Source organism: Gymnoscopelus braueri (assembly GCF_963280865.1).
Source record: "Gymnoscopelus braueri genome assembly, chromosome: 1".
NCBI lineage: Eukaryota > Metazoa > Chordata > Actinopteri > Myctophiformes > Myctophidae > Gymnoscopelus > Gymnoscopelus braueri.
In genome coordinates, this window is record NC_137603.1 from 3,607,656 (window position 1) to 3,633,279 (window position 25,624).

At 37.1% G+C, this 25,624-nt stretch overlaps 1 protein-coding gene across 2 annotated transcripts in view; it reads left to right on the forward strand.

The window, feature by feature from the left end:
* The window catches only part of ccpg1 (cell cycle progression 1), a 38,346-nt gene extending 12,844 nt beyond the window's left edge, over positions 1–25,502 (forward strand). For both annotated transcript variants that reach the window (XM_080434961.1, XM_080434962.1), the window contains exons 7-15: positions 1,522–1,634; positions 3,136–3,258; positions 9,780–10,017; positions 12,558–12,711; positions 14,934–15,105; positions 15,999–16,216; positions 18,426–18,768; positions 19,926–20,158; positions 22,173–25,502. In XM_080434961.1, the coding sequence (XP_080291087.1) occupies positions 1,522–1,634; positions 3,136–3,258; positions 9,780–10,017; positions 12,558–12,711; positions 14,934–15,105; positions 15,999–16,216; positions 18,426–18,768; positions 19,926–20,158; positions 22,173–22,374 (1,796 nt within the window). In that variant the 3' untranslated portion in view covers positions 22,375–25,502. The remainder of the gene's footprint in view (positions 1–1,521; positions 1,635–3,135; positions 3,259–9,779; positions 10,018–12,557; positions 12,712–14,933; positions 15,106–15,998; positions 16,217–18,425; positions 18,769–19,925; positions 20,159–22,172) is intronic.
* The last annotated feature ends 122 nt before the right edge of the window (positions 25,503–25,624 follow it).

Here is a 25,624-nt window from a genome sequence, read left to right on the forward strand (position 1 = left end):
TTAATATACACACCAGATAAATGAGTTAATATACACACCAGATGAATGAGTTAATATACACACCAGATAAATGAGTTAATATACACACCAGATAAATGAGTTAATGTACACACCAGATAAATGAGTTAATATACACACCAGATAAATGAGTTAATATACACACCAGATGAATGAGTTAATATACACACCAGATAAATGAGTTAATATACACACCAGATAAATGAGTTAATATACACACCAGATAAATGAGTTAATATACACACCAGATAAATGAGTTAATGTAGCGTCACAATCATTTGAACCACTTTAAAAAATGTTTAACTCAAATCTTTGCTTCTGGAGGCCCCTGGCACAAAATATTCTTGAGATGGGGGTTGGCACTCATAAACATATCCTTTTGGGGGTCCTTGACATGAAAGAGTTTGCTCTTCTACACCAGTGGTTCTCAATGTTTTTTAGCTACACTTCCCCCTTTTCCTGATTTCTGAATCCAAGCACCTTTACTCAGACTACACCGTTTAAGAGAAAACCACAGTTAGCATGCTTATGAATGAATGATAAGTAACGCCCCTTTTGAACACAACTTTGAATATAACATGACAATTTATTTGAACTACAGTTGTGGCCGTAACATTTCATTAACCCATTAAGACCTGAGGCAATCCTAAAAGTAAAAAAAAAAAAAAAATCAAGATTTTTCAAAAATAGCAGATCTACAAGCTCATAGCGCGCCAAAGAAATCTAAAGTGACACAGATGCGTTCCTGGTCTTAATGGGTCAAGTCGAGTTTTGATACAATATGTTCAAATAATATGAAAACAAGTATTGTTTTCTATTCAATAACAGTTGTGCTAGTCAAGTTTTTAAATGTTTAATTTAATTTGGTTTAACCTTTCACAGATCAGCAGGTGCACACAAAGTTATTCAAAGGTTCATCGTCATAACAGTAGAACCATGTTTTCTGTTTCCTGTAGTAGCTCCACACTCCCCTTGGGCATTGGTTCTCAGAGTGGGGTCCTTGTGGGGGTTCCAGGGGGTCCCTAGCATCACAATTATCTTAACCACTTTATCTATTTATATGTTGGCTATTCAAAAATAGCAGATCTACAAGCCCACAGCGCGTCTCTTCATGCTGCGCTGCGAGCTTGTACATCTGCTATTTTTGAAAATATTTGAAAAATATTGTTTAGAATTTTTAGAATAATTTAGATGAATGTTTTTACATTAATCTTTTCTGGGGGTCCCTGGCACAAAAGATTTTAAGATGAGGGTCCGCGGCCAAATAAATATATTAATTTGGGGGTCCTTGACATTAAAAAGTTTGGGATACATGTACCCCATTTGAGAAACACGGCTCTACACATAATCTCTTCGCGCAAAATTGGCCGATCTACAAGCTTGCAGACAAGACAATTTATGCCGTATTTTCGCCCCAAGAAAAGGTATGCTATAGGTTTCAAACGGTCAATAGCTCTTGTTTTGTAGAAATCTAGACATTTTCTGCATCTCCATCTCTTACAGCCACCTTCCAGATTCAAGAAAGGCATAAGATAGTGGAGCAGATCAGAGAGAACGAACGTGAAGATGTCAGGGACGTGCTTCTGAGCAGTTTTCAGAGACGGTTCATTGGCAAGGTGAGTGAGATGCTCATAAGTCAATATCCTGGGGTTTTAAAGTGTGTGTGTGTGTGTGTGTGTGTGTGTGTGTGTGTGTGTGTGTGTGTGTGTGTGTGTGTGTGTGTGTGTGTGTGTGTGTGTGTGTGTGTGTGTGTGTGTGTGTGTGTGCATGTTGTTGTACAGCTACACTTGGATACCGCTAGACCGATCGGCAGTGATGAAAGAAGTACTATTCTTTTATCAATACCATAATGTAGAAATATTCTGTTACAAAATGTATTCAAATCTTTTGAAAAAAGCAGATCTACAAGCTCACAAAGCGTCGCGATGCAATGTGTTGTGAGCTTGTAGATCAGCTATTTTCAAATAGCCGAAGTATATATATAGGGCTTCAGTGGTTTATGTATGTTTAGTAATAATAATCAAAACTCTACAAAGTAACTAGTAACTAAAGTTTTCAAATAATTGCAGTGGAGTAAAAAGTACAATATTTGCCCCTGTGGAGTAGAAGTAAAAGTATTGAAAATTGGAAACACTCCAGTAAAGTAAAAATACCTAAGTTAAGTACAGTACTTGAGTAAATGTACTTAGTTACTTTCCACCTCTTCTGATTGGCCCATTTAGCGTTCTCTTCAAAGCGCACATTGCCATTACTCCCACAGTTTTTGTCTAATACTAAAACAAATCTCTACACATTATCTCTGTAGGTCTCAGTCACATGTTTCATATCCCATTCCGATTGGCTATACGTTTACGGGAGGTGCCCGTCTGATCTTGGTATTTGGTCAAGAATATATATCGTGATATTTGAATTTGTCCATCATCATCCAGCCGATGTTTTTTCAGGCCAGTTTAGAAAGAAACCAGTGTTGCACATCCTTTTAATGGATGGTGTCAGGGCATTCCACATTTTGGTGGCAGAGAACACTTATTATTCGCGTATTCATTCAAGTACAAGACAGTGTGTTTAGCTGATGTGTTTGTGATGATGTTTTGTCACACACATACATGTTAGGAGGTGGTTGTGATGATGTTTTGTCACACACATACATGTTAGGAGGTGGTTGTGATGATGTTTTGTCACACACATACATGTTAGGAGGTGGTTGTGATGATGTTTTGTCACACACATACATGTTAGAAGGTGGTTGTGATGATGTTTTGTCACACACATACATGTTAGAAGGTGGTTGTGATGATGTTTTGTCACACACATACATGTTAGAAGGTGGTTGTGATGATGTTTTGTCACACACATACATGTTAGAAGGTGGTTGTGATGATGTTTTGTCACACACATACATGTTAGGAGGTGGTTGTGATGATGTTTTGTCACACACATACATGTTAGAAGGTGGTTGTGATGATGTTTTGTCACACACATACATGTTAGAAGGTGGTTGTGATGATGTTTTGTCACACACATACATGTTAGGAGGTGGTTGTGATGATGTTTTGTCACACACATACATGTTAGGAGGTGGTTGTGATGATGTTTTTCCACACACATACATGTTAGGAGGTGGTTGAGGACCTCAGAGAGGACGAGGATGAGCTGGACATGGTGCACACCCTGTCGGGACTGGTTGAGTCCATCACCACGGAGAACCAGGAGCTCAGCGTCAAGCACTCCCTCTTAAAGGTACAATGCAATGTCTAGTTTCCCCTTAGAGGATTCAACTAAAAAAGCATATTGTTGGTGTCAGGCAGAAACCTCTTATCTCCGTATTTTAACGTGTGTTTTTTCGTAAATGAATTCCCTGCTACTTGATCACACAAAAGCATCAAAAGTATCAGATCTACAAGCTCGAGCTTGTAGATCTGATACTTTTGATGCTTTTGAAATTGAATCCTGAAAAGTAACAGTTTTGGGATATCGTTGTGGTCTCTGTCAGGTAGAAACCTTATACCCAAAACGTATTTACTTTTCATAAAAAAAGAAAAAAGAAACCAGTGGTCAATGCAGTTATGATTTAGTCGTAAGCTCTTGTTAATACTTTTAATTTGTTTAATATTTATAAAACCCCACAGACACAATTAAGGACTTTCACTATATCAATTTCAATTATTTTCCCCAAATAGGCGATCTACAAGCTCACAAGCTTTTGTGACACCCCTGTACGATGATTTTGTCCATTAATTGACAAAATGAATCTGGCTCGCGCCGCGTTTCGAACTTGTAGATCTGATACTTTTGATGCTTTTCTGTGACTGTAGTATGATCAAGTACGACGCTAATTTATGAAAAAAACACAAACAGTTCAAATATGGATAGTAGGAGCACAGTACTAATATTGTAATATGTCATAGTAATGAGATGAATTGATTGTTTTTGATTGATTGAATTGATTGATTGATTGAAATTTTTATTAGGCAAAAGAATGTAAAACAACACAGTTACATTTATAATGCTTTTGTCTAAAAGGTCCGGCCAAAAAAGTCCTTGCGGGCTTGTTTCCGTTGGGGTCCTTGAGTTAATTTCATAGACATATATAGTAGCAACCAAACAGTTCAAAAATCAACATAAGAATACAGAGGAAAACATATATACCACTATGTACAATTGTGAGTGATCATTGTGACCAAACAATAATAGTTAGTGTAGTTATTGGTCTAAGTCAGTGGTTCTCAATCTTTTTCATGTCAAGGACCCCCAAAATGATATGTATTTGGCCGCGGACCCCCATCTCAAATATGTTGTTCCAGGGACCCCAGAAGCAAAGATTTGAGCAACAAATGTTCGCTTAAAAAAAAATATATATATTCAAAGGTTTGCACACATTTTCACGATTAAAAAAAAATAGCAGATATATCTGTCACACTGTGACGCGTTTTGAGCTTGTAGATCGGCTATTTTTGCTACTTTTGTGTGACATAGAATGGCATTTAAAAAAGTTTAAATACGGAGATAAGAGGTGTCTGCCCGACAGTATATGCAATGTGTCCCTCTGGAGTGAGTGTGGAAATATAGTGGCCCTCTACATCATCATATATAAATATAAATATAGTGGCCCTCTACATCATCATATATAAATATAAATATAGTGGCCCTCTACATCATCATATATAAATATAAATATAGTGGCCCTCTACATCATCATATATAAATATAAATATAGTGGCCCTCTACATCATCATATATAAATATAAATATAGTGGCCCTCTACATCATCATATATAAATATAAATATAGTGGCCCTCTACATCATCATATATAAATATAAATATAGTGGCCCTCTACATCATCATATATAAATATAAATATAGTGGCCCTCTACATCATCATATATAAATATAAATATAGTGGCCCTCTACATCATCATATATAAATATAAATATAGTGGCCCTCTACATCATCATATATAAATATAAATATAGTGGCCCTCTACATCATCATATATAAATATAAATATAGTGGCCCTCTGCATCATCATATATAAATATAAATATAGTGGCCCTCTACATCATCATATATAAATATAAATATAGTGGCCCTCTACATCATCATATATAAATATAAATATAGTGGCCCTCTACATCATCATATATAAATATAAATATAGTGGCCCTCTACATCATCATATATAAATATAAATATAGTGGCCCTCTACATCATCATATATAAATATAAATATAGTGGCCCTCTACATCATCATATATAAATATAAATATAGTGGCCCTCTACATCATCATATATAAATATAAATATAGTGGCCCTCTACATCATCATATATAAATATAAATATAGTGGCCCTCTACATCATCATATATAAATATAAATATAGTGGCCCTCTACATCATCATATATAAATATAAATATAGTGGCCCTCTACATCATCATATATAAATATAAATATAGTGGCCCTCTACATCATCATATATAAATATAAATATAGTGGCCCTCTGCATCATCATATATAAATATAAATATAGTGGCCCTCTACATCATCATATATAAATATAAATATAGTGGCCCTCTGCATCATCATATATAAATATAAATATAGTGGCCCTCTACATCATCATATATAAATATAAATATAGTGGCCCTCTACATCATCATATATAAATATAAATATAGTGGCCCTCTGCATCATCATATATAAATATAAATATAGTGGCCCTCTACATCATCATATATAAATATAAATATAGTGGCCCTCTACATCATCATATATAAATATAAATATAGTGGCCCTCTACATCATCATATATAAATATAAATATAGTGGCCCTCTACATCATCATATATAAATATAAATATAGTGGCCCTCTGCATCATCATATATAAATATAAATATAGTGGCCCTCTACATCATCATATATAAATATAAATATAGTGGCCCTCTACATCATCATATATAAATATAAATATAGTGGCCCTCTACATCATCATATATAAATATAAATATAGTGGCCCTCTACATCATCATATATAAATATAAATATAGTGGCCCTCTGCATCATCATATATAAATATAAATATAGTGGCCCTCTACATCATCATATATAAATATAAATATAGTGGCCCTCTACATCATCATATATAAATATAAATATAGTGGCCCTCTACATCATCATATATAAATATAAATATAGTGGCCCTCTACATCATCATATATAAATATAAATATAGTGGCCCTCTACATCATCATATATAAATATAAATATAGTGGCCCTCTACATCATCATATATAAATATAAATATAGTGGCCCTCTACATCATCATATATAAATATAAATATAGTGGCCCTCTGCATCATCATATATAAATATAAATATAGTGGCCCTCTACATCATCATATATAAATATAAATATAGTGGCCCTCTACATCATCATATATAAATATAAATATAGTGGCCCTCTACATCATCATATATAAATATAAATATAGTGGCCCTCTACATCATCATATATAAATATAAATATAGTGGCCCTCTACATCATCATATATAAATATAAATATAGTGGCCCTCTACATCATCATATATAAATATAAATATAGTGGCCCTCTACATCATCATATATAAATATAAATATAGTGGCCCTCTACATCATCATATATAAATATAAATATAGTGGCCCTCTACATCATCATATATAAATATAAATATAGTGGCCCTCTGCATCATCATATATAAATATAAATATAGTGGCCCTCTACATCATCATATATAAATATAAATATAGTGGCCCTCTACATCATCATATATAAATATAAATATAGTGGCCCTCTGCATCATCATATATAAATATAAATATAGTGGCCCTCTACATCATCATATATAAATATAAATATAGTGGCCCTCTACATCATCATATATAAATATAAATATAGTGGCCCTCTGCATCATCATATATAAATATAAATATAGTGGCCCTCTACATCATCATATATAAATATAAATATAGTGGCCCTCTACATCATCATATATAAATATAAATATAGTGGCCCTCTACATCATCATATATAAATATAAATATAGTGGCCCTCTACATCATCATATATAAATATAAATATAGTGGCCCTCTACATCATCATATATAAATATAAATATAGTGGCCCTCTACATCATCATATATAAATATAAATATAGTGGCCCTCTACATCATCATATATAAATATAAATATAGTGGCCCTCTACATCATCATATATAAATATAAATATAGTGGCCCTCTACATCATCATATATAAATATAAATATAGTGGCCCTCTACATCATCATATATAAATATAAATATAGTGGCCCTCTACATCATCATATATAAATATAAATATAGTGGCCCTCTACATCATCATATATAAATATAAATATAGTGGCCCTCTGCATCATCATATATAAATATAAATATAGTGGCCCTCTACATCATCATATATAAATATAAATATAGTGGCCCTCTGCATCATCATATATAAATATAAATATAGTGGCCCTCTACATCATCATATATAAATATAAATATAGTGGCCCTCTACATCATCATATATAAATATAAATATAGTGGCCCTCTGCATCATCATATATAAATATAAATATAGTGGCCCTCTACATCATCATATATAAATATAAATATAGTGGCCCTCTACATCATCATATATAAATATAAATATAGTGGCCCTCTACATCATCATATATAAATATAAATATAGTGGCCCTCTACATCATCATATATAAATATAAATATAGTGGCCCTCTGCATCATCATATATAAATATAAATATAGTGGCCCTCTACATCATCATATATAAATATAAATATAGTGGCCCTCTACATCATCATATATAAATATAAATATAGTGGCCCTCTACATCATCATATATAAATATAAATATAGTGGCCCTCTACATCATCATATATAAATATAAATATAGTGGCCCTCTGCATCATCATATATAAATATAAATATAGTGGCCCTCTACATCATCATATATAAATATAAATATAGTGGCCCTCTACATCATCATATATAAATATAAATATAGTGGCCCTCTACATCATCATATATAAATATAAATATAGTGGCCCTCTACATCATCATATATAAATATAAATATAGTGGCCCTCTACATCATCATATATAAATATAAATATAGTGGCCCTCTACATCATCATATATAAATATAAATATAGTGGCCCTCTACATCATCATATATAAATATAAATATAGTGGCCCTCTGCATCATCATATATAAATATAAATATAGTGGCCCTCTACATCATCATATATAAATATAAATATAGTGGCCCTCTACATCATCATATATAAATATAAATATAGTGGCCCTCTACATCATCATATATAAATATAAATATAGTGGCCCTCTACATCATCATATATAAATATAAATATAGTGGCCCTCTACATCATCATATATAAATATAAATATAGTGGCCCTCTACATCATCATATATAAATATAAATATAGTGGCCCTCTACATCATCATATATAAATATAAATATAGTGGCCCTCTACATCATCATATATAAATATAAATATAGTGGCCCTCTACATCATCATATATAAATATAAATATAGTGGCCCTCTGCATCATCATATATAAATATAAATATAGTGGCCCTCTACATCATCATATATAAATATAAATATAGTGGCCCTCTACATCATCATATATAAATATAAATATAGTGGCCCTCTGCATCATCATATATAAATATAAATATAGTGGCCCTCTACATCATCATATATAAATATAAATATAGTGGCCCTCTACATCATCATATATAAATATAAATATAGTGGCCCTCTGCATCATCATATATAAATATAAATATAGTGGCCCTCTACATCATCATATATAAATATAAATATAGTGGCCCTCTGCATCATCATATATAAATATAAATATAGTGGCCCTCTGCATCATCATATATAAATATAAATATAGTGGCCCTCTACATCATCATATATAAATATAAATATAGTGGCCCTCTGCATCATCATATATAAATATAAATATAGTGGCCCTCTACATCATCATATATAAATATAAATATAGTGGCCCTCTACATCATCATATATAAATATAAATATAGTGGCCCTCTGCATCATCATATATAAATATAAATATAGTGGCCCTCTACATCATCATATATAAATATAAATATAGTGGCCCTCTGCATCATCATATATAAATATAAATATAGTGGCCCTCTACATCATCATATATAAATATAAATATAGTGGCCCTCTGCATCATCATATATAAATATAAATATAGTGGCCCTCTGCATCATCATATATAAATATAAATATAGTGGCCCTCTACATCATCATATATAAATATAAATATAGTGGCCCTCTGCATCATCATATATAAATATAAATATAGTGGCCCTCTGCATCATCATATATAAATATAAATATAGTGGCCCTCTGCATCATCATATATAAATATAAATATAGTGGCCCTCTGCATCATCATATATAAATATAAATATAGTGGCCCTCTGCATCATCATATATAAATATAAATATAGTGGCCCTCTACATCATCATATATAAATATAAATATAGTGGCCCTCTACATCATCATATATAAATATAAATATAGTGGCCCTCTGCATCATCAAAGTTGTCCAACTCCTGATCTAAGTCTCTTCTTGTCTGCATTTCCACAACAACAACAACAAACAAAAGGCCCAGAGAGACGATTTGCTCTCGCAGCTGAAACGGAGCTCGGAGAAGACGGCCGTCATGGAGTACGAGCGGCAGAAGCTGACGGCGGAGAACGGGCTGTTGAAGAGTTCTCTGGGGCGCGAGCAGACCTCTCTGTCCGGCCTCCAGGACGAGCTGAGGACCCTGCGCTCTCAGGTCGCCCACCTCGAGGCCCGCGGCGGCACAGACGCCATTCTGCTGGAGAACCAGAGACTGAAAGGTAGGGGGCGTCGCCATACATCGTCCCACCATCTATCGCGATGTTAAAGGAGGAGTTCACCCAAAAAATTACTTATTTTCAATCAATTACACACCCCATGAAGCCTTGATTTCATAGATTTATTTTTGTTTTTGTGGCATTCCTAAGACAATCATTTGATGACCGTGTGTATTTCCGGTAGGAGACACAAATAATCTACTTTGTGTCTCCTACCGGATACATTAGCCGATAGGAGACGGGAATCAAATTATTAGCTTAAGAATGCGACAAAAACAAAAAAGAAGGCTTCATAGGGTGTGCAATTGATAGAAAATAAGTCATTTTTTGGGTGAACTCCTCCTTTAAGACTCGAGGCCGATTCTAAAAACTACTTCTAAATCAGTAGTTCTCTAAATGATACACTTTCAAGATTTTTCTAAAATGTTCAAAAATAGCAGATGTACAAGCTCGCAGCGCGGCACTTAGTGCCGCGCTGCGAGCTTGTAGATCTGCTATATTTGAATAGCCAATGCTAAAATCCAAAATGACACGGACGCTTTACCGGTTTTAATGGGTTAGAAGAACGTGTTTTTACGCTATTATTCAAATGTTTTAGCTGGTGAAAGTTACAGGAGCTCTTACTGTATTGTGTGTGATATGAAGTGTGAGATTACCATAGTCACGTTAATCTTGGTGAAACCCAATCGAACCAAAACACAGAAGTTGACTGGGGGCAGTCAATGACCGGCTGCTATTTATCTATCATTATATCACTACTGTCATGGCTGGCTCTTGCCACGACAAATAATAGGGGAGGGAGACCAACGGAAAGTATAACAAAGATATTTATTAACTAAGAAACTAACCAACAACTGAGGAATAACTGAACATACAAGGAAATCATAACAATAAAGGAATGAGGTGTGGAGTCAGTAAATCAGTAGTGTAAGTGTGGATGAGTGAAACATGGTGTAGTGCAGGGTGTGTGTATGGATGAAAAGAATAATCAAATGGAACAGGACAAAAGCATGGGGAGCAGCTGAAGAGGACGGCAGTCCTCTCTCCTCTGGATCTCTCCATGGACTGATCATGGGCTGGCTTTTATAGCCTCCTGGAGGCACCGGCCCCAGGTGCTCTCCAATGAGCCATTAGTACATTGACTGCCACACCCTGTTCACTTAGAACAGCGCTACTCAACCCGCGGCCCGCGGGCCGCATGCGGCCCGATCGCAGCGTCTTGGCGGCCCCCTCATGGTCAAAAAAAAAAAAAAAAAAAGTTATTATTTTTTTTTTTTTAAGCACAGGATAAAAATATACATTTCCGTTCAAATATATGGGTTGCTAAAACATTTTTCAAAAAAACAGACAGACATACATACAGGTGCGTTGTTCACCAAACAGCGTGAGTGAAAAAAAAAACGGCGAAATTCGGCGGAATTTGGAAGCAGAGCGTCCTCCCGAACCAGAGATTACAACAATATGACTATGAGGTTATGTCCCTTAACCCTTTAAGAACCAGAGATTACAACAATATGACTATGAGGTTATGTCCCTTAACCCTTTAAGAACCAGAGATTACAACAATATGACTATGAGGTTATGTCCCTTAACCCTTTAAGAACCAGAGATTACAACAATATGACTATGAGGTTTATGTCCCTTAACCCTTTAAAGACCTGAGGCCCATTCTACAAATGTCTTCTAAATCCTAACAGTTTTCTGAAACACTTATGTTGCTATAATCAGTGGTGCTCAAAAGCTTTTCATGTCTAGGACCCGCGAAATTATACGTATTTGGCCCGGACCCCCATCTTAAAACATTTAGTTCCAGGGACCTCCAGAAGCAAAGATTTGAGTAAAAAATGTTCACTTTAAAAATATATATATATATTCAAAGATTTGCACACATTTTCAAGATTATTCAAAAATAGCAGATCTACAAGCTCATAGCGCGGCACGAAGTGACGCGCTATGAGCTTGTAGATCTGCTATTTCTGAATAGCCAAAGTATAATATAATGGTTAAAGTGGTTAGAATCTAAAGTGACACAGATGCTTTCCCGGTTTTAATGGGTTAAGCTTGTATAATATAATATATATATATATATAATATATGATACATTTTTTATGATAATTGGAATAAAAAAAATCACACCCAGTGTGAAGTGGACGGTGTCTTGCTAGCTAATCACAATACTGATTGTGTGACAATGTGTGATTCACTTAAAAAAAACCATAAATGTGTTTTTTTTAAGTGCATAGTCCTATTAATAGGGCTATGCACATGTGTCATGTTTCACTAGCCAATCACAGTCCTGAATAGACTGTGATTGGCCAATCACGGTGCAGAGTTAGGGGGGTACATTGGTGGCCAATCACAGCGCAGAATTGGGGGGTGCAAATATCCAAACCTCACATATAGGGGCGGTTTCACCGCCCAAAAATAGAATAAAAAAAGAGTATGGTTAAATGTGTGTATGGTGGCTCCTCTACTGAAAGGTGAACTGGAGGAGGAGAGGATGGTATGGTTAAATGTGTGTATGATGACTCCTCTACTGAAAGGTGAACTGGAGGAGGAGAGGATGGCGTTCACCAGCGTGAGGAGCCAGAGAGAGGCCATGGCAGCGGAGTCCCTCACACTGAGGACGGAGCTGGACCAAGAGAGGAGGACCGCCGGGCAGCTGAGGACGGAGCTGGACGACCTCAGTCACAGCAGGTCATTATGGTTTAGAACATTGATTCTCAAAGTGGGGTCCGGGGACCCCCAGGGGTACTTGGTGGGGATACTAGGGGGTCCCCAGCTAAATGAGTTAACATAGCGTCACGATCATTTGGCTATTCGGATATACGAGCTCATAGCGCGGCACCTATTTTTGAAAAATCTTGAAAATGTGTGCAAATCTTTGAATATATATATTTTTTAAAGCGAACATTTGTAACCCAAATCTTTGCTTCTGGGGGTTCCTGGCGCAACATATTTTCAGATGGGGGTCCGCGGCCAAATGTATATCAATTTAGGGGTTGAAAAACCACTGCTTTAGAACAGTTAGTTCTCATACCTTTTTTCATGGCAAGGACCACCCAAATTGATATATATTTGGCCGCCGACCCCCATCTGAAAATGTTTTGTGCCAGGGACCTCCAGAAGTAAAGATTTCAGTTAAAAATGTTTGCTTTAAAAAAAAATATATATATATGTTTTCAAAGATTTGCACAAATTGTCATGATTTTTGAATAGCCAAAGTATAGAATATGGTTAAAGTGGTTAAAATGATTGTGACGCTATATTAACTAATTTAGCTGGGGACCCCCTGGTACCCCCCCAAGGACCGCTGGGGGTCCCCGGACCCCAGTTTGAGAACCAATAGTTTAGAATTTTGCATTAGTTTTTATTCCGTTGTTTCGTTATTTATTCCGTTTTTTTTTATGAGGGTTTGGCTGCCTTGGTTTCTTTTTTTTCTCAATTTTTTTTTTCAAAGGCTTAGTTTTAGTTTTCTTTACTAGTTTTAGTGTTAGATCACCCCAAAATACTAGGCTTATGCAAAGATTTAACACTATGGATATTTTCTCTATGATTGATTGTAGTATATTTTAATACATTTTGTAAAAAAAACACAATACACTTTCAGTTCTCTTTTTTTTTCTTTCCCCTTTAACTCATTCACTGCCACAATTATTGCTGGCCGCGTTTGCCCACTGCCAGAGATTTTTCATTCAAAAAAAAAAGTACTCAGGAGCCGAGATACAGAATTTTTAAGTTTTAAGTTAACAAGGAAGTGGATGGGAGTGTAGATCTTTAAACAATCATATCTCCTTGGTCTTTGGGTCAAATTTGAAAAAAAAACTAAAAAAAAAAAAAAAAAAAATACGTTTTTTACGTCAGTGGCAGGATTGGTAAACGGGACAAATTACGTTTTTTACGTCAGTGGCAGTGAATGAGTTAACAAAAAATATTTATAAAATTCTCGTGTTCATTTGGTTAGTTTTATTTAGAGTGTTTGTTCAGTAACAGGAGTCTCCCTGTCTCTCCAGCTCTTTAATAAACAGAAAATAAATGTTCAGGTAGTTGACCGAATTTCAGCCTATCAGGAGAGAGTACCGATTGATCAGCTTTATTTTTAGTGTTCCAGGTCCAATGTTGTGTCTGCTCATTTCTTTGTGTCACCACTTCCAATTTCACTTGTTTAATCTGTATCCTGACTGAGTTCTCTGTCCTGATTTGGATCAAATTGATATCCTGACCTGAAAATGCATTTTCTGTTTATCAAAGAGCTGGAGAGACATGGAGACTCCCGTTACTGAACTCTATTGCAATGAGTACCATCAGCATTATAGATCTATTTAACGCTTATTTTAACCAAAGAAAATCACTCCTTACCTTACCTTTTTAAAGGGATATTTCACTTTCAAAACAACTTTGGGTCATTTTATCATCTACTCATGCTTTTGTAACTTCAAACTCCATATTTAACATGTTAGATTCATCAAAAACACCCGTCCTTGGTTCTGGTGACTCACCCCGCCCTCCTAATATGCGAGGGGGGCGTGTTTTTTTGATAACTTTTTTTCATTTATTTTTAATATTTTTTGGGGAAAATAAAAATAAATACATACAATAAAAAAAATCTATAAAATAAATGAAAAAAGTAATAAAAAAAACACGGCCCCCTCGCATATTAGGAGGGCGGGGTGAGTCACCAGAACCAAGGACGGGTGTTTTTGATGAATCTAACATGTTAAATATGGAGTTTGAAGTTATAATGGGTTTGTATAGGAAGGGGGCGTGTCTGATAAAATTAATATCAAATATCTAATTACTGAATCAAGCAACTTAAAAACGGTCTGGGGGGCTCACAAAAGCCTGAGTAGATGATAAAATGACCCAAAGTTTTTTTGAAAGTGAAATATCCCTTTAACTATGATAACTCTTACAAACAGGGTCGGGGAGGAAGAGGCGGATTCGGAGACGTTGGGGGAGCTGCAGTCTCGCCTGTCGGAGGCGGAGAGGAAGCTGGGCTTTGAGCGGCAGCGGTCGGACCTGTGGGAGCGTCTGTACGTGGAGACCAAAGAGGAGCGAGCCAAAGGAGACACGCAGCCCAAAGTCAAGAAGGCACGGATTAACGTACCACTGATATATGTCATTTTGGATTCCATATGAAGCCAGCGTGTCTTCTAATGGAAGCTTGTCCTGCACCGAAAATAGCCAGATCTACAAGCTCACAACACGTCGCGCTGCGACATGTTGGATACGATTTTGTCCACAATTCCACATGCTGTATTGTAGGGGTGTGCCGATACACTAATTTCACCAAACGATACGATACGATATTTGGCTCACAACTTCGATACGATTTCGATACGATACGATACGCACTTTTTTTATTATGAAAATATATGGGGGAGAGAAAATGCAAACAAATAATTCTGTTTTTGCATTATTCAGACGCAAACTTGTAGCTTTTCAGCTACAATAGCCGTTTTGAATCCAAATAGGGCAATAGTGTGACACCTGACCCGAAAAAAAACATGTTGTCACCCTTTTCACCTCGGGGCTGTTTTCAAGCCTGATTATTATTATTGTAAAAAAAAAAAAAGAAAACTTTTTTATTTATTTATTTATTTATTTAATTTTTTAATTTTTTCCAAAACGATACATCTCGTCACGAAAACGTATCGCGATATATCGCGGGACGATATATCGGCACACCCCTACTGTATTGATGTTGGTACCAATAGGAGAGATAACAGGCAAACGTTGATCAAAAATAACAGTTATTTAATTAAGTAACGCAGATGTTTAACAATAATTTAACTCTTGAGAGCGTAAAATGAAACCAAATGGTAAAACCCGTAAGGGTCCATTTGGTGGTCCCCGGACCACAGGTGGTCCCCGGACCACCTGTTGAAAAACCACTGCTTTAGAATGATAATACCGTAACTTTAATTCTAACAGAAAACGTTTCATTCATGACGTTTTGTTCTGCTTTTGGTTCCCATGAAAAGGCCAAAGAGGGCGTGATCGGGAAGGTGAAGGAGACCTTGGACGCGGTGAAGAACTCCACCAAGGAGTTTGTGCACCACCACAAGGAGCAGATCAAGAAGGCCAAGGACGCCGTGAAGGAGAACCTCAGGAAGTTCTCCGACTCGGTCAAGTCCACGTTCCGCCACTTCAAGGACTCGGCCTCCACGTTCATGAACAAGGCCCGAGCGACGGACAACAGGTAGAGTAACTAAATACATTTACTCAAGTACTGTACGTAAGTACACATTTTTGAGGTACTTTTACTTGACTGGAGTGTTTCCTATTTTCAGTACTTTTACTTCTACTCCACTACATCTCAGAGGCAAATATTGCACTTTTACTCCACTACAATTATTTGAAAACTTTAGTTACTTTGTAGATTTTGATTATTATTACAAAACACACATTATCCACTTCAGCTCTATATACATTTTGGCCATTTGAAAATAGCAGATCTACAAGCTCACGATGCGTCGCATCGCGACGCATCGTGAGCTTGTAGATCTGCTATTTTCAAAAGATTTTTATACATTTGAAAACTTGTGAAACCGGACATTCTGCATAATGAGTACATACTACTTTTGGTACTTTAAGTACATTTTGATACCAACACCTTTGTACTTTTACTCAAGTAAATTTGTTACTTCCAGACTTTTACTCGTAACAGAGTACTTCTACATTGCAGTATGGATACTTTTACTTAAAGGGGTAGTTCACCCCCAAAATGACTTTTTTTCTATGGATTACTCACCCCATGGAGCCTTGAATTCATGGATTTTTTTTTGTTTTTGTCGCATTCCTTCCTCTATTATTTGATTATAATAAATTTTGCCCCATTGATTCCGGTAGGAGACACAAATGCATTTGTGTCTCCTACCGGAATCAATGGGGACACATTTATTATAATCAAATTATTGGCTTAGGAATGTGACAAAAACAAAAAAAAATCTATGAATTCAAGGCTCCATGGGGTGAGTAATCAATAGAAAAAAAGTTATTTTGGAGGTGAACTACCCCTTTAAGTAAAATCTACCACTGCAGGTAGGTAGGCCTGACGCAATTATTACGTAACGTTGCTGTCGGGCAGAAACCTTTTATCTCCGTATTTGTGTTTTTTTTCCATAAATTAACGCCCTACTTGATCCTACTACAGCGTCACACAAAAGCATCAAAAGCAGCAGATCTGCAAGCTTCACGCCGCGTTTTGAGCTTGTAGATCTGCTACTTGTGATGCTTTTGAATCCTGAAAAGTAACCGTGTTGGACCACCCGACAGGGACGACATAGTAATACTATTATTATTTATTATACTTAGTGTTCATTCATCTGTATAAAAACACTTGGAAGAAATGAACAGAAATGTCATATTTCCATCATTATTTCCACATCATTGTCCATGCTCTTTTGACTGCTTTCAACCTGGTGTTTCATTAGGGGTGGGACGATATATCGATTTATCGCGATACTTTCTCCCGCGATAAATAATCGATATACTGCCGAAAAATATCGATTAATTTTTTTTTTTTAGTTTGTGATACGTTGTTTTTCCTACTCTGTATTTGTGTAATGATGATTTTGAACCATTTGGTGCTATTTTATGTGTTTATGAATTGAATACAAGGACTATCGTGATATATCGTTGGTGAATTTTCATGCAATATATCGTGATATCGCAATATATCGATATTTTCGGATATCGTGATATATCTTTGGTGAAATTTCTTGCAATATATATCGAATATCGTGATATCGCAATATATCGAACATCGTCGAATATCGTGATATATATTGTTATCGTGGGCCTAATATCGTGATATATATCGTATCGTGAGGTACCCATATCGTCCCACCCCTAGTGTCCATCATTTTGACATTTAGGGCAAAAAATGTTTTTCAACATTTTCAGAAATGTTGAAAAGTTCATATATTTCCATAAATAGTCAAGTAGCGAAAATTGCCGATCTACAAGCTCACAGCACGTGGCGCTGCGACGCGTTGTGATCTTGGAGATCTGCTATTTTAGCTATTTTTTAAACATTTCTAAAGTATAAATATATGGCCTGTTTTGGCCATGGTACATTATTCATTTAGATTATTGTTACCGGTCATTGTCAGTCCTCTCTTGGTATATCTCAGTAATTTGTCATATCCACCCTGTGGAATTTAGTAGTTAGTTTACAAAGCCTAAAATGTAGTATTTAGTTTACAACACCTAAAAGTATTCATAGGTCTAGTTTAGTATAGTTCATTAGCACATTGAAAAAAATTGAAATGATACATTTCAACGAAAACAAGTTAAACTAAGGAAGAAGCCAGCAGGCTTATTTAGAATCCTTTCAAAAGTCAAATACCAAAAAAAACTGCAATAAAAATATGAATCACAATCATTTTGCGTGACAACCCCCACAGGAGGTTTAACCAGAAAGACGCTGGGGGGGAGTCGTGGCAGCACAAGCCCCACAAGCCTCACCACAAACCACACCCACCGCACAAACCCAGCAGCGACGACGGTTCCTCCCGCCACGGCCCTCACAACACCCGCAAGTCGGGGGCCAAAGTCCAGGACGACGGAGGAGGAGGAGGAGGAGAGACGGACCACCAGAGGGCAGGAGCGGGAGCGGCGGACCCCAAGAGCTGTTCGGGAGTTTTCGACTGTGCCTACCAGGAGTCCATGAGTCTCTTCAACAAGGCCATGGGGCCCGTGAGAGCCGACGAGTTCCACCAGCTCCTGCAGAGCTACCTGCAGCAAGAGGTATTTTTTTTAGCCGATGACGTTTTGATCATGCTTGCACCTCAGTGGTGGAATAAGTACTCGGATATTTTACTTAAATAAAAGTAGCAATACCACAACATAACAATACTCTGTTACAAGTAAAAGGCCTGGGTTAAAAAAAAAATTGAGAAAAAAAGTACCAAAGTATTTATTGGCATCAAAATATGCTTGAAGTGCCAAAAGTAAAAGTACCAAATGTTTGAAAATAGCAGATCTACAAGCTTGTAGATCGGCTATTTTCAAATAGCCTAGGTATAAAATAGGGCTGAAGTGGTTAATGTAAGTTTCATAATATAATCATTTATATTTGCAAAGTAACTAGTAACTAAAGTTTTCAAATAATTGTACTGGAGTAAAAGTACAATATTTGCCTCTGAGATGTAGTGGAGTAGAAGTAAAAGTATTGAAAATTAGAAATACTCCAGTAAAGTACAGTACTTGAGTAAATGTACTTTACACCACTGGTTCTCCGACATCTCAATGTCACAAAAAAACTGAGCTTCAGACCTCCCAAAACGAACTGATACGACTACTTCTCGGCCTTAAGCCCATGACCCACCTGATTCCAGCACACTTTGCTAGTTTGGGATGGGTCAGGGTAGAAGACAGGGTTAAGCAAATATCACTGGGATTGGTATTTAAGATAGTTAAATAGACCTCAATACCCTCATACCTGTCTAACTACTTCTCCAAAGTGAGTGACATCCACAGCCACACCACTAGAGGGAGCCACCATGATCTGGTACCACCCACATTTAGAACAAACATGGGAGAGTTCTCATTCTACTGCTCTGACACCAAAATGTGGAATGTCCTGACACACTCCATTAAAGGAGGTGTAACACTGGGTTATTTCTAAACTGGCCTTAAAAAATCATCTATCAGGAGACCACAAGGGGAGGTAGATGTAATTTTCCCATCTATTTTGTACATAGTGTTTGTATTTGTTGATGACATGTATTATTGTGTTAATTTTGTATTCTTTGTTGATGAATTGAATACATACCTTATAGGACCACAATGGAAACAAGTCCCCAGGACTTTTTTTTTAATGTTACCCCTTTAGCTTTAATGTCTGACTGTACCACGCACGGTTTACATGTGTGACTAATAAGGTATTGAATCCATAAACCCAGGTGGACCACTTCCGCCACTGGAGCGAGCTGGAGAAGTTCGTCAACGGCTTCTTCCGCAACGGCGTGTTCATCCACGACCAGATGCTGTTCACCGACTTTGTGAGCGGCGTGGAGGACTACCTGGAGGACATGCACGAGTACCACGGCCTGGGCGACGACCTGTTCGAGGACCTGGACGATTACGTCTACAAGCACTTCTTCGGAGACAGTAGATCTGAACAGTACGGGCCAAGGTGACGGTTATACACGCTCATTCAAATCCCTGCTGTCGGACAGAATGAAAAAACGTCTTATTCTTTCGTAAATCAACGCCCTACTTGATCATACTACTCCGTCACAAAAGTAGCAGATCTGCAAGGCCTAAACGCGGCGCAAAGCGTCGCGTTTCGAGCTTGTAGATCTGCTACTTTTGCTATTTTTGAATATGAATCCTGAAAAGACACAGTTTTGGACATATGAGACGAAATGTCTCTTATAGTGTTTCTCAAACATTTGCATGTCCAGGACCCCCACATTGATATGTATTTGATGTGGACCTCCATCTGAAAAGGTTTTGTGACAGGGACCCCCAGAAGAGAAGATTTGTGTAAAGAAGAAACCTTAATTATTCAATTATCCAATACTTTCAAGATGAAAGAAAGAAAAAAAAATAGCAGACGTACAAGCTCGCAGTGAGATTGTAGATCTGTAATTTTTTTGAAAAGATTTTGTGCCAGGGGACCCCCATAAGAGAGGATTAGTCAACATTTATCAAAATGTTTCCACAAATAGTCTACTGAGCTTGTAGATCGGCGATCCACCCGACAGCAACGATATTCCATATAGTATACAGTTACAGTATTGACTGATTGATTGAATACCTAATTAGTCTGAAATGTAAACAGCATGTCATGTGGTACAGTGAGACATTAAAGGAGTAGTTCACCCAAAAATAATCTTATTCTCTTATCAATTACTCACCCCATGAAGCCTTGAATTCATGGAGACTTTTTTTTTGTTGTTGGTCGCATTCCTAGGTCAATAATTTGATGACCGGCTGAGGCTATCCGGTAGGAAACTCAACTGAGTAGCCACCCACCCGGTTTCTAAAAAAAAAAGAAGATGGAGGGACTGAGGCCAACAGTAGTAATACTATGCCAAACAATGTTATACGATGTATCAGGGGGTCCCTGCTTCATCTCTCTTATCAGTTAACCCATTAAGACCTGGAACTGTCATTTTTAGATTTGATCTAAAAAGCATTATTTTACGCTTTGGGCTATTCAAAAATAGCAGATATACAAGCTCATAGCGCTACGAGCTTGTAGATCTGCTATTTTTGAAAAATCGTGAAAATGTGTGCAAATCTTTGAAATATATATATTTTTAAAGCGAACATTTTTAACTCAAATCTTTGCTTCTGGGGGGTCCCTGGAACAAAATATTTTGATGGGGGTCCGCCGCCAAATACATATAATTTTGGGGGTCCTTGACATGAAAAAGATTGAGCACCACTGATATAGAAACATACTGTACGTTTTTCAGAATACTGTTGGGATTTAGGAGACACGTAGAATCGGCTTCAGGTCTCAATGGGTTAAGGGGTAGCTTTGGGCAAGTAAAAACTCCTGAATAGACATGAAGGTCTTCAGCATTGGAGACAACCTTACCTAGTGTTATCAAACATAGGTTTTTCAGAAAACTTGACATCTGTAGAATCGGCCTCGGGTCTTAACACATTGAATGCCAGTCACGTAGATCTACGCGAACCTATTTAAAGCCGCAGCGTGCCAGTCGCGTAGATCTACGCGAACCGCCGATTCCCATTGTAATCGCCCCAGGTGCACTTTCCGAATTTTTTTGATCCATTTCCGTTTCCGGTTTCCGGTCGGAAACGGAATTATTCGGGTTCCGGTTTTTTCGATCGTATCCGCTTCCTGTCTGGGATCCTGTTTAAAACTCGATTTTCTCGGTTGTTGTTTTTCTCCTCGCTGATCACTGTTTACCGTTGATCGGCTGTATCTTCAAGATGGCCGCACGGATTTGGAAACTGTTTTCGCTGGCCGTTTCTCACGGATCCGCTGTGTGTTTGGAACCAAATGAACGCGCACTTTTAACTTATTTAGCGAGGTCTGTGGCGACATGAAAAAAACTAAAAAACAACAATAAAACGCTGGCACTGGTGAGTACATTATGAGATTAAACTCTGGCATGGAATGTGTTAATAATCCTTGCATTTCCTTTGTGTCCGTCCGTCCGCACACACAGCAGGCCGTTTGAGGGCCCGGACCCCCCGGGCGGTAAAGAGGAGGCGGTGAGGAAGCAGCAAGGGTGCAAGCGGCAGCGCGCCGCCAGGACCCGACAGCACAGAGACAACAGGAAGTGGAGCCGGTCGGGGAGGACCGCGGACAGACAAATGGCCGACGTCAAAATAGAGTTAGGCCCCATGCCCTTTGACCCTAAATATTAAAATAGAGTTAGGCCCCATGCCCTTTGACCCTAAATATTAAAATAGAGTTAGGCCCCATGCCCTTTGATCCTAAATATTAAAATAGAGTTAGGCCCCATGCCCTTTGATCCTAAATATTAAAATAGAGTTAGGCCCCATGCCCTTTGATCCTAAATATTAAAATAGAGTTAGGCCCCATGCCCTTTGATCCTAAATATTAAAATAGAGTTAGGCCCCATGCCCTTTGATCCTAAATATTAACCACTTCAAAACGTTCCATGTTTTAGTAAATCCTCGGTTGTCGGGCAGAAACCTCTCATCTCCTAGTTTAACTTTTTGTGTTTTTGTAAATTAACGCCATACTTGATCATACTACACACTTAACTCTTAAACTGCCAGGGTTTTTAAAAAAATACTTTGCCACCTCTGTTAGCATGTTTCCAGGTAAAACATTATACGTTATTTTTTTCCTCTGTTTATTTTTTAACATTGAAGTGAATGGAGCGGAAACTTTTAGGAAAATGTTATCTCCTGGTTCTTTGTGAAGAACAGAAAAACAAAAAAACACAAAAAAATAATAATAATTTTAAATTTATTTTAATTTTGTTTTTGATAAAAAACGTTTATAAACGTTTTTGGCAGTATAAGAGTTAAGTGTCAAAAGTAGCAGATCTGCAAGCTCGAAACGCGGCGCGAAGCGACGCGTTTCGAGCTTGTAGATCTGCTACTTTTGTATTTGAATCCTGAAAAGTAACCGTTTTGGACATATGAGGTTTCCACCCGACAAAAGACGAAATACTGACTTGACTGGGGTCGGCTCTGTACTTGGTCCGCTCCTTCCCCCCCCCCCCCCCCCCCTCTACACCAAATCTCTTCGCCCGAAAATAGCCGATCTACAAGCTCACAACGTGTTGCGTCGCAGCGTCGTTGTGGAGCTTGAAGATCACCCATTTTTCAGCAAATGCCCCCCCCCCCCCCCCAAGAATAGGGAAGCTAGGGTTCAAGTGGTTAACACATTTGTACAGTGATTTAACCTTATTATCATAGTTATACATTCCGTCTTGTATTGCTTAAAGTTTAACTTCTTTCCGTTATTGTTATTTTGCACAACGTTGACTATTCCAAATGCTACTGAATGTCCTCTCTAGCCTTTTAGTTTTCAGCTGAAATTGTGGCGTTTATGTTCCATCTTCTTCCACCTGCACAAAGAATAGCCGTCATCGTTAAAGGTAGGGTAAGTGATTTGCTTTGGTTAAAATAAGTGTTAAATAGCTCTATATTCTGATAGTACTCATTGATATAGAGTGTTTGTTCAGTATTAGGAGTCTCCTTGTCTCTCCACCTCTTTATTAAACAGAAAATGCATTTTCGTTTCAGTTTCAGTTTCATTTCCAATTTTATCCAACCAGGACAGAGAACTCAATCAGGATACAGATTAAACAAGTGGAATTGGAAGTGATGACACTAAGAAATTGGAACTGGAACACTATACAAATTAAGCTTAAAAATGGGTACTTTCTCCTGATTGGCTGAGATTTTGACACCTACCGAAAAATGTATTTTCTGTTTATTAAAGAGCTGGAGACTCAGGGAGACATCTGTTACTGAAAAACCCCTCTATAGCAATGATTACTATCAGAATATAGTGCTTTAACCTTTTAACAAAATACTTTTTGTTTTAACCAAAAAATATCACTTACCCTACCTTTAAGTTATTGTCTTAAAATATGAAGCTAGAGGTTCGTACAGTATATAAAAACATGTTACGGTAGTTGCCTAGTTAGACCATCGAATGGGCGAGTAGGCGACATACGGACCTACCCGCGATTTGTCAGACCATTCATGGGGCGTAAGCAGGAGCTACTGACCTACTTGGAGGCGGAGCAGTCCCCACAACATGATTTACCATTCTGTGCCTATCGGTACATAACTCCAACGGCGCTGAGTTAGGCTCAGGCGAACGTCACACCGTTCAGGACGGCAACTCGGTCGCCTTAGCTCCCTCGGTGGTCCTTCACGGGGTGACAGTTCGCCTGAGACTGCGCGCCTCCGTCATGGTCCGAAACCAAAACCAAAACCGAAACTGAACTATTTAAGTCATCTCCGTTGGTAGGTCAGTATGTCTTGATAACACCCAATGAATGGTCTGATAAATCGCGGGTAGGTCAGTATGTCGCCTACTTCGCCCATTCAATGGTCTAATAAAAGGTGATAATGTCCCATTCAATGCATTGATAGCATCCGAATCAGGCGGTAGATCAGATTAGCATCTTTTTTTTTCTTTCTATGTGATGATGCAATGGAGGCATTGTCACTGTCTAGTGGAAACCTGCGTCCAAAATGGTTTCTTTTCAGGAAATGGGGGAAAAAAAAGAAACCGGCGTTCCAATGGATCCAATGTAGTTATTATTTAGTAACAAGCATCTTGTTGATACTTTTCATTATTTGGTTTCATATTTATAAAACCCCACGAACACACTTAACCACTTTCAACCTGTTGTACCTATTTGGGCGTGTCAGTATAGGACAAAATTGGCAAAAATCTATATTTTACAAAAATAACAGAGCAACAAGCTCTGTTATTTTGTAGTAGTATAAAATAGGCCATTCATTTGTGAAAAATCATAAGAGATTATATAGATAAAGATTTCTGCCCAACAGACGTGTAGGAAATGTAATGACCAAAACAATAAGGGCTTGCATAAGGTTCCAATGCTGAAGCACTTATTACATTAAAAAAAAGACAGATTAAAAAACAAAGTTTTACCCCAAATAAACTTTCACAAATAGACAAACCACTGAAGTTCAATGATGCATCATGTTTGGGTGTTTAAAATAATGTTTGTTTCATGTTTTATTTTCTGCTACAACATCAATGTTCCATATTGTTGTAGTTGCAAGTTTTGGGCATGTCATAAGAGAATATTTTCAAAGAATAGCTAAAATAGTCAATCTACAAGCTCACGCGTTGAGCTTGTAGATTGGCTATTTTCGCAAATTTCTTTTAAATAAGGCTTAAGTGGTTAAATGCTGTTTTCAACATTCCAACATTGACTTTTTTGTTTTTTAATAGAACATTATTTCATTTTGTTCAGATGTGTTGTTGAGAAAGAGTTGCTGCTTCCCAATAAAGATTCATCTTAACGGAATGAAAACATGAAAAACAGACTCCTTCAACTTTTCTGACTTGACATGTTCATTCCATAGAAGCCAACATCTATGTCTTCTATGGAAGCATGTCGTGCACCGAAAATAGCAGATCTACAAGCTT